Source organism: Leucoraja erinacea, chromosome 15, assembly GCF_028641065.1.
Source record: "Leucoraja erinacea ecotype New England chromosome 15, Leri_hhj_1, whole genome shotgun sequence".
Lineage (NCBI taxonomy): Eukaryota > Metazoa > Chordata > Chondrichthyes > Rajiformes > Rajidae > Leucoraja > Leucoraja erinaceus.
Genome location: NC_073391.1, coordinates 15766767 through 15779687, shown reverse-complemented (window position 1 = coordinate 15779687; position 12921 = coordinate 15766767). Strand labels below are relative to the sequence as shown.

Genomic DNA, 12921 nt, shown 5'->3' with positions numbered 1-12921 from the left:
TGAAAACGACACAAAGTAGACGATGCTCAAGGAAATGTAGAATGGTTCATTGTTAGCTGACGGGAAGGTGATAACGAGGAATATAATCAGTAAACTTAATCAGGAGTGAAACTGGTTGGAAAACTATGGTGGGGGGACGGAGAGAGAGGGAAAGCAAATGTTACTTGAAGTTAGAGAAATCCATATTTATACTGATGTCATACTGTAAACCGTCATCCCAGCCTTGTCTTTTCTTAAATAATGCCAAGTACATTCTCAAGGCAGATAATGTCAAATAATCTGTCAAATGAAGATGAGTTGCAATTATTGCTAAATGTTGCTGCCTGACTCCAGGATCATGAGACCCAGGTTAATGGAACCTGCACATCTATACCAGAACAGTATCAGGATAGTAAAGGTAATGATGCAGGGGTGCATCCACTTCATGATATGCTGAGGATGAAGAGTTCAATGCAAGTACAAGTTTTTTGTTCTTGGTGTCCTTTAACTTTAACAATATGTAATTCAACAAAAAGGACTGTAGATTCAGCAATATCAGTTGATAGTTATCCATCTGATGACAGACATTGGTTTTACAAACAATCCCCTTTTTTCATAATCTCAATGATTTATGAGGGATCATATTTCTATTGGGTTAGCTTTGAATTGACAAGAAGCAGAATTACATGAATATCAAGTGTAAATGCCTTAGGGTACATCAGCCCAGTGAATTATATTTTCTATTCAACCTTTCTCACTCTTTTTTCAATACCACTGCAGTACTCGACAGAAACAAAGACAATTGTGTATTTATCATCCCATTGGACATTGTAAAATGTTTTGCAAAAACAATTAAGTACCTGGTTCGAGTACAACATAGAAAATGCTGAACGAAGTTCCCACAAATTATACTGAGGCTAATGGTTGAATGAACTATTTTTAATGCTTTTAATTGTAATAAGCGTCTCCCACAGTACTTGGGAGAGGGTTCTCAGAATCTTGGTTTATCATCTTCTATGAACACTGGGCAATTACATGGTGCAGCACTTCCTCAGTATTGTATTAAAATATGAAGTTAAATTCTCGGGAGGTAGATGAACTCTACAGACACAGGTTGAAATAGCTGTTATTTAGTGACAGCTCATGTACGAAGGGATATAAAGCATTTTAATAAAAACTAAAATTTCATTGTGTTCAGCAGGTCAGGCAGCATCTGGTTAGACAAACTGTGTTTCAGGCTGGTGATCTTTAATCCAAAATAAGAATAATTAGAAATAAAACATTTTTGAAGTTGCACAGGAGGACTGAAGAGTATATCTGTTATATTGCTGAAACCACGGGAGATTGGAAGACATAAAAAGCTGTTACTGCCAGCTGAAAGAAGATAGTGAAGACTTGTTCATTGTAGCTGTTCTTCCTGGAGGAAATGTAATTAGAAGAAGCTGAATGAGAATGTGCAGAGAAAAAATGTGGGATCTGTGAAGTACAAAGCACAATCTATGCACAAATAATTGAACATTTTAATTGTGGTTACTTATTTGCAACCAAACTCCACAGCACTCCACTTACTGATGATCAACACCAACATTGTCAAACCTGTTTTAAATGATTGTAGTGTTTTTGTTTGGCTAATTGACCTATCTCACAGAGGCTGAACATCACCTCTCTGACCTCCTCATTACTGGACCATAACCCAATTATTGAACATCTGGCCATTTCTGATGATCTCCCCCTAATTAAATCTGGAGATCTTTCCTCCACAACTCCCATCCACAGTCCCTCAACATGGCCTTAATTCAACCTCTTTCAATGATCCACAGTTCTGGTATATCCACCATTCCAACCCACTTCAGACTAGCCTGAAGAAGGGTCTCGACCCGAAAGGTCACCCATTCCTTCTCTCCAGAGATACTGAGTTACTCCAGCATTTTGTGTCTAGATTACACAGTATTTACTTATTCCTAATTTGACACAATACTTTCTCCCTTTGTTCAGTTTCTTCAAACCTACCTCCATGATATCATGTCCATTTCCGACACTTCCTTACCATTCCTTGACCTCACCATCTCCTTCGCAGGGGACAGACCTCTGACCGACATACACTACAAACCAACTGACTCACATGGCTATCTGGACTACACGTCTTCCCACCCTGCCCCCTGTAAAGACTCCATCCCCTACTCCAAATTCCTCCACCTACACCGCATCTGCTCCCAGGATGAGACGTTCCACACCAGGGCATCGGAAATGTCCTCGTTCTTCAGGGAACGGGGATTCCCCTCCGCCACCATAGATGAGGCTCGCACCAGGGTCTCATCCATACCCTGCAACACTGCTCTCTCTCTCCCCATCCCCGCATTCGCAACAAGGGCAGAGTCCCCCTAGTCCTCGCCTTTCACCCCACCAGCCGGCAAATACAACAAATAATCCTCCGCCATTTCCGCCACCTCCAACGTGACCCCACCACTCGCCACATCTTCCCATCTCCCCCCCTGTCTGCCTTCCGCAAAGACCGCTCCCTCCGCAACTCCCTTGTCAATTCTTCCCTTCCCTCCTGTACCACCCCCTCCCCGGGCACTTTCCGTTGCAACCGCAAGAAATGCAATACTTGTCCCTTCACCTCCCCCCTCGACTCCATTCAAGGACCCAAGCAGTCATTTCCAGGTGCGACAAAGGTTCACCTGTATCTCCTCCAACCCCATCAACTGCATCCGCTGCTCTAGATGTCAGCTGATTTACATCGGCGAGACTAAGTGGAGTTTGGGCGATCGTTTCGCCGAACACCTCCGCTCAGTCAGCAATAACCTACCAGAACTCCCGGTGGCTCAGCACTTCAACTCCCCCTCCCATTCCCAATCCGACCTCTCTGTCCTGGGTCTCCTCCATTGCCAGAGTGATCAACACCAGAAATTGGAAGAACAGCACCTCATATTGTTGCTTGCGTCCGGATGGCATGAACGTTAAATTCTCCCAGTTTTGCTAGCCCTTGCTGTCTCCTCCCCTTCCTTAACCCTCGAGCTGTCTCCTCCCATCCCCCCGCCCATGGGCTCCTCCTCCTCCTCCTTTTCCTTCCTTCTCCCCCCCCACCCCCATCAGTCTGAAGAAGGGTTTCGGCCCGAAACGTCGCCTATTTCGTTCGCTCCATGGATGCTGCTGCACCCGCTGAGTTTCTCCAGCATTTTGTGTACCTTCCATGATATCATTCGTCAGTTTGACATTTTTCATTTACCTGTTTAGTATCATGTGTATCGAGGTAGAATGAAAAGCTTATTGTTGTGTGCTATCCAGTCAAAGAAAAGACTATGCATGATTACAATCAAACCGTCCACAGTGTACAGATACAGGATAAATATCCTGATACAGATACAGGATATATTATTAGTGTAAGATAAAGTCGGATTAAAGATAGTTCAAAGCTCTCCAATGAGGTAGGTGGGAGGTCAGGACCACACTCTAGCTGGTGATAGGATGGCTGTTGCCCGATAACAGCTGGGAAGAAACTGTCCCTGAATCCTGAGGTGTGTGTTTTCAAACTTCTGTACTTCTTGCCTAATAGGAGAAGGAGTGACCAGTGGCCCTTGATTATGTTGATGGCTTTGTCAAGGCAGAACTTCACTCTGTCAATGTTAGGGAGTTTGGTTTGCACAATGGCCTGGGCTGCGTTCACAACTCTGCAATTTCTTGGGAGTCGGATGCAGCTGTTCCCAAACTATGCTGGGTCCAAAATGGCGGCGCCCTGTACGGCAGCGGCTACTCCAGCTCCCGATAGCGATGTGCGTTTTATGTTTAATATGTTGTCTGTACCGTCACAGTCTTGTGCGAGAGTAGTCTATAACAGAACTATACTACTTGGACTAAGAAATAATGTATATTGTCTATCTTATTGGTATATTGTCTGTCTGTGTTATAAATATTACTAGCACATTTGGAGTATGGGGAAACGCAATTTCAATCCAATTTATTTGAATTGACAATAAAGTTTACTTTGAACTTTGAACTGTGATAAATGGTTTTTACAACACATTTGTAGAGATTAGTGGAATTAGCTGCCAGTGATGGTGGCTTTGGCCGATACATTTAGGAGGCTTTTGGATAGGCACATTGATATGCATGAAATTGAGGGATATGGATCACCAACAGACAGTTCAACATATATATATATATATATATTACAAAGGTCCCAGCACTGATTCTTGCAAAACACTGCTGGACACAGACCTCCACTCGGAATAACACCCCTCCAGCACTATCCTCTATCTTCTTTGACCAAGGCAATTTTGTATACAACATATCAACTCACAATGGGTTCTGGATTACCTTACCACGAGAGCTTTGTGGAAAACTTCACTTATTCCATGTATACAACATCTACTGCCAACCAATCATCTTTGTCACCTTCTCAAAAAAAACCTCCCAAGAATTTTCAATTGTTTCCCTGTCACTGATGTAAGACACTGGCCTATAATTTCCTGGTTTATTTCTATTGTCTTTCTTAAAAAGAGGACAAACATTGGTTACTCTCCATCCTCTGTTGCTACTAACTAAAGAGGATATAAAATCTCTGCAATCTTCTCCCTTGCCTCTCACAATAACAGGAGAGGTTATCCTGTCAGGTCCTGGGGATGTGTCCACCCGAGTATTCTTCAAGAGAACCAAACCCCCAATTCCTTGATATCAAGATGCCCTAGAATATCAGCATTCCCTCCCCAATCATGCTATTCCCCATGCCCCTTCTAATCTTACATCCTACCAGCCATATTTAAAAACCTCTGTAACTTTGAACATTTTCCGCATCTCTCTCCTTTCAGCATTTAAGAGGGATTTATTTACTGCACAATCCCCAGGTTTTGGCTCTATCTTCACCAATATCCTCTTCACTCTCAAAGATTTCCCCATGCCCTTTTATCTTTTCATTTCTCACGATACGAAGACCCAAGCATTGTTTCCAGGTGAAGCAGCAACTGACTTGTACAATTTTCATTTTACTGAACTATATCAAGAGTGCTTAATTGTCATATGTACTGAAAATGGAACATATGCAGCAGCATACACGTCTGTAAACATCGTACTGATAGATAACAAAATAAACAGAAAGAAAAAGTTCAATTATTTTTTTTTTTATTATATTGGTGCAACAAAGGCAAAAGTCATTGCAACCAAGATAAATCGTAGTTCATAGTTTAGTTGGTGTTTATAATGTTCAAGAGCCTGATGGGTGATGGGAAGAACCTGTTCTTGAACCTGAAGGTCACTTTTTCAGACTCTTTTACCTTCTTCTCAATGGCAGGAATGAAAAGAAGAGCCTGGTCAAGGTGGTGTGGGTCCTTGATGATGCTGGCAGCCTTTTCGAGGCAGCACCTCTTATAATTCTCTTTGATGATGGGGAGGTCAGTGGCTGTGAGGGACTGGACTATATACACCACTTTTTGTGATCTCATTCTTTCCTGAGCGTTTGAGTTGCTGACCAGGTCAGGATGCACTAACTACTATAATTGGATAAACAAATTCTGTTTTGGTGACTTGTTCAGAACACTTCCATTCAGACAGCAAACGGGTCCTAGAGTTTGCAGTCACTGAATCTTCAATTTTCAATCCTGCTCCATTTTGACCTGTCTTTGACCTCTTCAAGCAAAGCTTAATATGAGCTGAAGAAACATCACCATCCTCAAGACTCAACACTGAATACAACACTTTTCGATAACCAGCCTTCCCAGCCTGTATCGGAAAAGAATGCTTTATTTCCGAGTTCTAGCCCTTAACTGTTTTGCATATTCAGTTTTTTTTTGCCTCGTCGCTATTTATATCTCCTCAAGACAGATCATCTGCGATTAACAAGCTTTTTACCAGCACCATTTGTGTCAATCAGTCTCATTCTCCATCTTTTCGCTGACGTTGTTCTGACCCATCGACCTTAATCGTCAATTATGTTTCTCTGTCCACAAATACTGCCTGATCTAACATTTACAGCATTTTATATTTCAGATTTCCAAATATTTGAGGTGTTATTTGTTTTCAGACTTTTTTTAATGAGAAAATTAGACACCAGGAAAAGGTAAAATCATTAAGGGCTCCCGGAAAAGGTAAAACCATTGTTCAGATAAATATAGAACAGACTTATTCATGTTTGAATATTTCCAATTTATATAATTTCCATCATCATTCCCACTGTTCCCATTTCGGACTCATGATCAACGAGAAATGGCCAGCGGTGGAGTCACGTAAGCAGCCGCCCGACCCTTCATTCTGTTTATTGGTTATTGATTTCTGCATATTAAATACTTAATATTGATTTATCTAACTTCAAGTAACCCTTGCTTTTCCTCTCTCGCTCTCTCTCTTTGCCCCCCCCCCCCCCATCCTAGTTCTCCGACTAGTTTCACTGTCCATCCGATTAATATTGCTGATTGTATGCCTCCTTGTCACCTTCCCCATGGCTAACAATGAACCATTCTACATTCCCTTAGCATTGTCTGCTTTGATCCGTCATTTTCACACCTTATCCTTCCATGTCTCTAGACTCCCTCTCCCCTGACTCTCAGTCTGGAGAAGGGTTTCGACCAAAGATCTTAGGTTTCGACCAAAGATCTTTGGTTTCGACCCGAAATGTTACCTATTCCTTCTCTCCAGGGATGCCGCCTGACCCGTTGAGTTACTCCAGCATGTTGTGTCTCGCTTATGTATAGTGATCTCTGTAGGAAGGAACAGCAGATGCTAGTTTAAACCGAAGATAAGACACAAAAAGCTGGAGTAATTCAGCGGGTCAGGCAGCATCTCTGGAGAAAAGAAATAGATGACGTTTCGGGTCGAGACTGAAGAAGGGTCTTGACCCGAAACGTCACCCATTCCTTCTCTCCAGAGACGCTGCCTGTCCCGCTGAGTTACTCCAGCATGTTGTGTCTTGCTTGTGTTTCGTGATACCTGTACTGAACTGCATACAAAAATGAATGTCACTGTACCTCGGTACATGTGACAAACAAAAGTACCATTGAACCATTGATACTGATTAGGTTTTAAAGATCCTTCAAGTCAAAAGAAATGGTGGGGATGTGTCCCGTTAAAGTAGAACAACTTTTCTCACTCTTACCATTGGGTTGAAACTTCCAGCAGCTGAGAGGCATTCCAGGCGCCCGAACCGTGTGACGTAATCGTAAACCAATCAGACGACGAGGCAGAGGTCACGTGATCGGCCTCCCTCCCTCCCCGACCCTTCATTTTGTTTCAGACAGACGGACACAAAATGCTGGAGTAACTCAGCGGGACAGGCAGCGCGTGTTTGGGGTTGAGAGGAGGAACGGGTGATATTTCGGGTGGAGACCCAGCTTGCGACCCGTGTTGTTGACGCGACGTAGTCAGCCGACCCCCCGGTTGCTCGAGGTGACGTCCCGTTCCTAAACAGCAGGGTCGGCGCCTCCCATTGGTCCGCGGCCCGACAAGAGGCGCCGTCCAATGAGGGGCGCGAGCGTGCGGGGGGTGCGATGTGACGTCGTGAATCTCCCAGCAAACTTTGTCCGATGTTGTCTTTGCCGTCGCCATTAGAGTCGAACAGCGGAGCGAAGGGAAGAGGGGGGGGGGAAGAGAGAAAAAATGTCATAATACACCAGCGGGCCGGGGGGTAGGGAGGGGAGGGGGAAGGGAAGGGGGTGGTGAAGTGAAGGGGAAGCCAGAGGTCACCGGCCGGGAGGTCGGTCGTTCGTTCGGACGGAGCGATGACTGTGAGCGGGGTTTTTGTTTGACCCGGCCACCATGTAAGGAAAAGTGCGGCGGGGGGGGCAGCGGGGTTGGGGTGGGTGGGTGGGTGAGAGAGAGGGGGTGGTGTGGGGGAGCGGATCGACTGGAGCGGCGGAGGAGGAGGCGGCGGCGGTGGACAAGAGACGAAAGAGAGCGAGAGTGCGCGGGGGAGAAGGTCTGTTTGTTGTTGTGTGCGCCCCCCCCCCCCCCTCTGACCCGAACCTAAACATAAGGTAAAGATGTGGCAGCGGCGTGGAAGTGCAGCCCCAGCGCAGCTGAATGCGAGGCCGGTGCCCAAGAGCTGGAATTAGGTAACTGCTGGTCAATCAGTAGCGAAAAGTAAAATCCGCAGCGAGAGCTAGCTGTTTTAAGTATCCTGCGCGAAGTGACAGATAGCCGGGTGCAGAGTGAGGCCGTATCTGCTTCACACTGATGCTTCTGTAGTTTCCAGCGTAAAGCTAGCGAAAAAGACAAAGTTTAGTTCTTTTAGCAACAGAATTAAACGGACATGTTGCGGACAGGTTTTGGCTAAATTTTCCATTTATAGGTTCCAGATTTTAAGTTTTTTGCAAGTTTGTGGTTGAGTTGTGATTTTTAGCGTGATCACCGGAATCCTGCTTTGTTACTTGCATTTGAAGTACTTTTGTGCCAAGCATTTCTTTCTCGTTTGCCATAAAATATGCTGTATGAAATTACGTTATTCGATACATTACCACATTTACCTATCTTTTATTAGTTGAACTACAACAATAAACGTTTCCAGCTTTCGTAATTCTTTTATTTCCCAATTGCATTTTGTCTAGAACAGATGTCACGTTTACAGTTTTCTTCTCTCCAATGATAATCTGTGTAAAGAAAAATATCACTCATTCTGCAGCCTTTAAGTTTGTGATAAGAACTCGGTACGCAAAGGTTTTGAAAATTATCTTTACATACTGCAGATTGGAATATAACGCAAAACGTTTATAATTACAATCTTGTTCAAGTTGCCTTTGTTACCTACCGTCTACAGTTTTCGTAGTTGGCAATCCTTTGTTTAGAAATGCTGGGTTAGTATGTACGTTTACGATGTTTCTTTGTCACGTTTATTAAATTATAACGCAATAAATCATTTGACACCTCCCGGGCCCTTGATCAGCAACCGAACCCAGTGTTGCAGATATGTTGATGCAAATCAGCTGACTTGCATATATACAATGTGCTGCCAATTCCTAATTTGGAATTGCTTCATTCATATTTTAAATATCCTGGAGTTGCCATAACTCCTGTTGCTATATTCAAATAATTGAACAATGTAAATGATAGTGTAGAACTTGACATTTCTACGCCAGTATTTTGATTAGTGTATTTGATCACGCAATGTGCAACCATTTTTTGAGAAACAATGCTCAATCCAATGTACAAATAGTATTTAAGTACTTTTGTTTTTCAAGGCCAGTTTTTTTCCCCAAACATTGCATCTTTCGTTTCTGTTTGATGGACTTGTGCTAGCTGTCTGGTTTTGTTTTGTGCTGTAAGGTCTGTTTTTTTAGCTTTCTAATTTATCTAAACATTGTTCGGCATGGACTTGTAGGGCCGAGATGGCCTGTTTCCGTGCTGTAATTTGTTATATGGTTATTGTTATTAACTTTTAGAAATCCAACTGACTTTTTGCTAAAAAGGGAGAATCCTAATATGCTTGCATCTTGTCAGTATTTAGACAAATAATTTTTGTGGAAATTTCGGAGCCATGTTGTAGATTCAGAGAAAGTTAATCTGCAACAGAAGTTGATAATAATTAATTTAACTTTGCTTATATCACTTGATTACGAGCAGAAGATTACTGCTGCTTTTCCCCCACTGTGCTGAATCTTAAATGGTATGTTAGAAGCCATCTGCCTTGCAGCACTTGCTGCTTACCACAAAATATACACCATGCCTCTTTACAAAAAATAGTTTTTTTGGCGAGTGTATTTTTGTTTTCAAAAAATAGGATGAAATCAACCAACATTCTGAACGTTAAATTTAATTTCTAATTTTAGACTATCATTTTGTAATAGTCAAGATGCCTTCTGGGTTTCATTTGCAAGGAGCAAACATTGGCAGTGTTTAGTTGTTTGCGAGTTGCTGGAAAGCTTGGTCTACAGTCACAATTAGAAAATGCTGAAAAACGAGGTCAGTCGGAATCTGTAAATGTAAAAGTAGGTTCATGTAATAGATGTACTATTTTTTAGGAATAGAAACTGGGTTTCCAATTTTCTAATAGTCAACTGTTGAAAGAAAAACTCTTGTTTTCCCTATACTATTACTAAATAGCTCAAGTACTTTGTCTTTCTCATTTGTAAATATGTGGATATCACTTCAATTACAATATCTTGCATTATCTAAATATATTTTAGAATTTGGGGAACAGCATACTGATTTTGTGTGGATTATTTTTTAAATTGGGTTTATAATTCTATTGCAGCAAAACTCCATCAAATGCTAAAATTATTACTAGTCTGATATTAAGCATTGCAGGTATGAGGCTCGTCATCATTCTCATGACTATTTTTCTGCTGAAATGTGTTTTCTACAAAACTAGGCAGTAACAATTATCTGAATGTAAAACTGACTTCAAAACCAAAACCGCCTTGAATGTAACAAGTTCTTGTCCAACATATAGCTAATAATCTAGTGAGTTAACTGGTTAGGATGCAAGGAGTACCATCATTACTATACCATTCTTATAGAAAATACATTATACTGTCTAGCTTTGATATATGCAAACCATGAGTCGAGTCCATGAAAAAATGCAAGTTGACATGTCTCAAAATCCAGGGAATGCCTGGAGTTTTTTTTTCTGTTGCTGGACATTATTTCTGTGTTAATCATTTAAGTGAGATATATGGAATATCAGCATAAAATGAATCTGTCCTTTTTATATAGTTAATTGGGAAATATTTTGTTTCTAGATATGAATGAGTTGCTGGAGCTGGAAGTACAATGAACAGTGACAAATCACTTTGTTCATGTGTCATTTTGCTTAAGATAGAAATTCAGTCTACCAAATTCCCTCCCAAGTATTCATGACCAAATCTATAGAAATTATGAACTAGTTTATGGTGAATGGATGGTCTGAAATTGATTGTCATTTGTTCCATTGTTTTCACAGATGCTATATTAATTAATATAAAAATGTTGTATTTATAGTTTTAAATTCCACTAAATTGAGTGAAAGTGTAATGGAAAATGTTGATTTGAAAGACCAAATGTGTTACCTATAAATTGAAAAAAAAAATCTCATTTTTCCATACTTTATAGAAAAACAGTGTCATTGTAATGTTTGCCCAGTTGGATGGTAGGGGAAGAAATCTGTATTAATTGTTGATTTTATTTTTGTTGCAGCCTCTTGTCCTGCATAGAAAACTGATGCTAGATGTGAGCAACAATGACTGAATATGGAATAAAATGGCCCTGTGAATACTGCACGTATGAAAACTGGCCATGTGCAATCAAATGCACCATGTGTCGTGCACCAAGACCCAACGGCACTATAATTACTGAAGATCCGATCAGAGGTAGCTCCAGTGATCTGAATGAAGATTGGGATACTGCAAGTATAGAAAGTGGCAGCAGTCCTCTGATTTGTCCAGACTCTAGTGCTAGACCAAGGGTTAAATCGTCGTACAATTCTGAAAGTGCAAGCAAGTGGTCATGCCACATGTGTACTTACTTGAATTGGCCAAGAGCAATAAGATGCACTCAGTGTTTGTCTCAGCGTCGGACCAGAAGTCCTGCAGACTCCCCTCAATCATCTGGTTGCATTTCAAGACCAGTTCAGGCTTCTCAGGACCCTTGTGAAGAGTATAATGACAGAAACCGACTCAACACAAAAGCAATGCATTGGATCTGTGCAGCTTGCACATATGAGAACTGCCCCAAGTCTCGGAAGTGTGCAGTCTGTGACTGTCCTACACCTAACAATTTGGATGCAATTGAATTTGCAGAAGCAGATGAAGCTTCTTCACTGATAAATGAACAGGACAGGGCTCGATGGAGGAGCAGTGGCAGTAGTGGTAATAGCCAAAGAAGATCTCCTCCGGTACCTAAACTTGAGTCGGAGATGAAAATGGACTTTCAAAGGATTGAGTTGGCACCGGGAGCTGTTTGTGGTAAAGGAGAGTTGGAAGTGGATTTTAAACGACTCAAACAAATAAAGAATAGAATGAAAAGATCAGATTGGCTCTTTCTCAACGCTTGCGTAGGTAGGTATTTTGTGAATTTCCTTTTGTTTATCACCATGTGTACTTTACTCACTTCATAATAGTGAATGTGTGTGGCATTTTTAGAATTGTGTATATTTGTTAAAGAATATTTTGTTCAGAAGATAATGTAAGCAGCATTTTTTAAATTGAGAAGTTTATGTTTGGATTATTACTTTTAGCAAATTTTGCTGCGTCTGGCCACAAAGTATGGGCACAATTTTCCAATAACTTAATGTAGGTCACAATCAGGAATATTAGATATAGGATTCATTTTCCACGGCGATTTAAGATCAACGAACAGGACTCCAGTGATTTCCAGAGTGTTATTTTTACTAATTTGATTTACTTTTGATTGCGACTGTGATTGGTAGATTTTTAAACGCCAAATGTTTTCCAAACTGGGTTGTGTTGAGCAATGCATGTTCTGCATATTGCGACTATGAAACTGCATCACTTCACCTAATATTTTCTCACCTTGAAGCAAGATCAAACTTGATCAAATGTGTGTATCAACCTAAGTATGATTAATTTGCACCTACCTTTGTGTAACAAGGAAGCAGACAAACCACTCCGCTTGTCTGAGTCGTTCGTTATGTAAGCTTACTCATGTCTCTTGCTGATTACGTGTGGCACTCTCTCTTACTGGATATATCCGGTGTATATATTTTTAGTTTTTAATGGAACACTTGCCATTTGCACAAAACGGTCCATACACCACCACTTCATCTCTAAAAAATTGAGAAGATTGGAAAATTGAGGGGGGGGGGGGGGGAATAAGGGGGAGGATGTTTTTAAATTATCACATGGTATGGGGTTGTTTCCACCATTTAATTTGTATGTCCAAGATGTACGTTTGATTGAAAGCACTTGTCTTGCAAATGAGATTATTTTTGGCAGGTTGACACCTCAAAATATTAACTATAATAAAGGTATAGTATATAATTTGATATGGCAATTTATCATTAATTGTTCAGAATTCTTGATCTCA

At 41.3% G+C, this 12921-nt stretch overlaps 1 protein-coding gene and 1 long non-coding RNA gene across 6 annotated transcripts in view; one reads left to right on the top strand and one right to left on the bottom strand.

The window, feature by feature from the left end:
* Nucleotides 1-830: 830 nt before the first annotated feature.
* LOC129703976 (uncharacterized) lies at nucleotides 831-7201 on the bottom strand. The gene is made up of 2 exons (XR_008724667.1): nucleotides 7064-7201; nucleotides 831-1396 (listed from the first exon to the last, which is right to left on the bottom strand). It is a non-coding gene; the product is annotated as an uncharacterized LOC129703976 (long non-coding RNA).
* A 20-nt stretch (nucleotides 7202-7221) lies between these two features.
* The window catches only part of LOC129703973 (ubiquitin thioesterase ZRANB1), a 55738-nt gene continuing 50038 nt past the window's right edge, over nucleotides 7222-12921 (top strand). Inside the window, exons 1-2 of one of the 5 annotated variants that reach the window (XM_055646734.1) lie at nucleotides 7222-7353; nucleotides 11074-11933. In XM_055646734.1, coding sequence (XP_055502709.1) covers nucleotides 11117-11933 — 817 coding nt within the window. In that variant the 5' untranslated portion in view covers nucleotides 7222-7353; nucleotides 11074-11116. The other 4 variants (XM_055646731.1, XM_055646735.1, XM_055646732.1 and 1 more) reach the window with 4 other exon arrangements.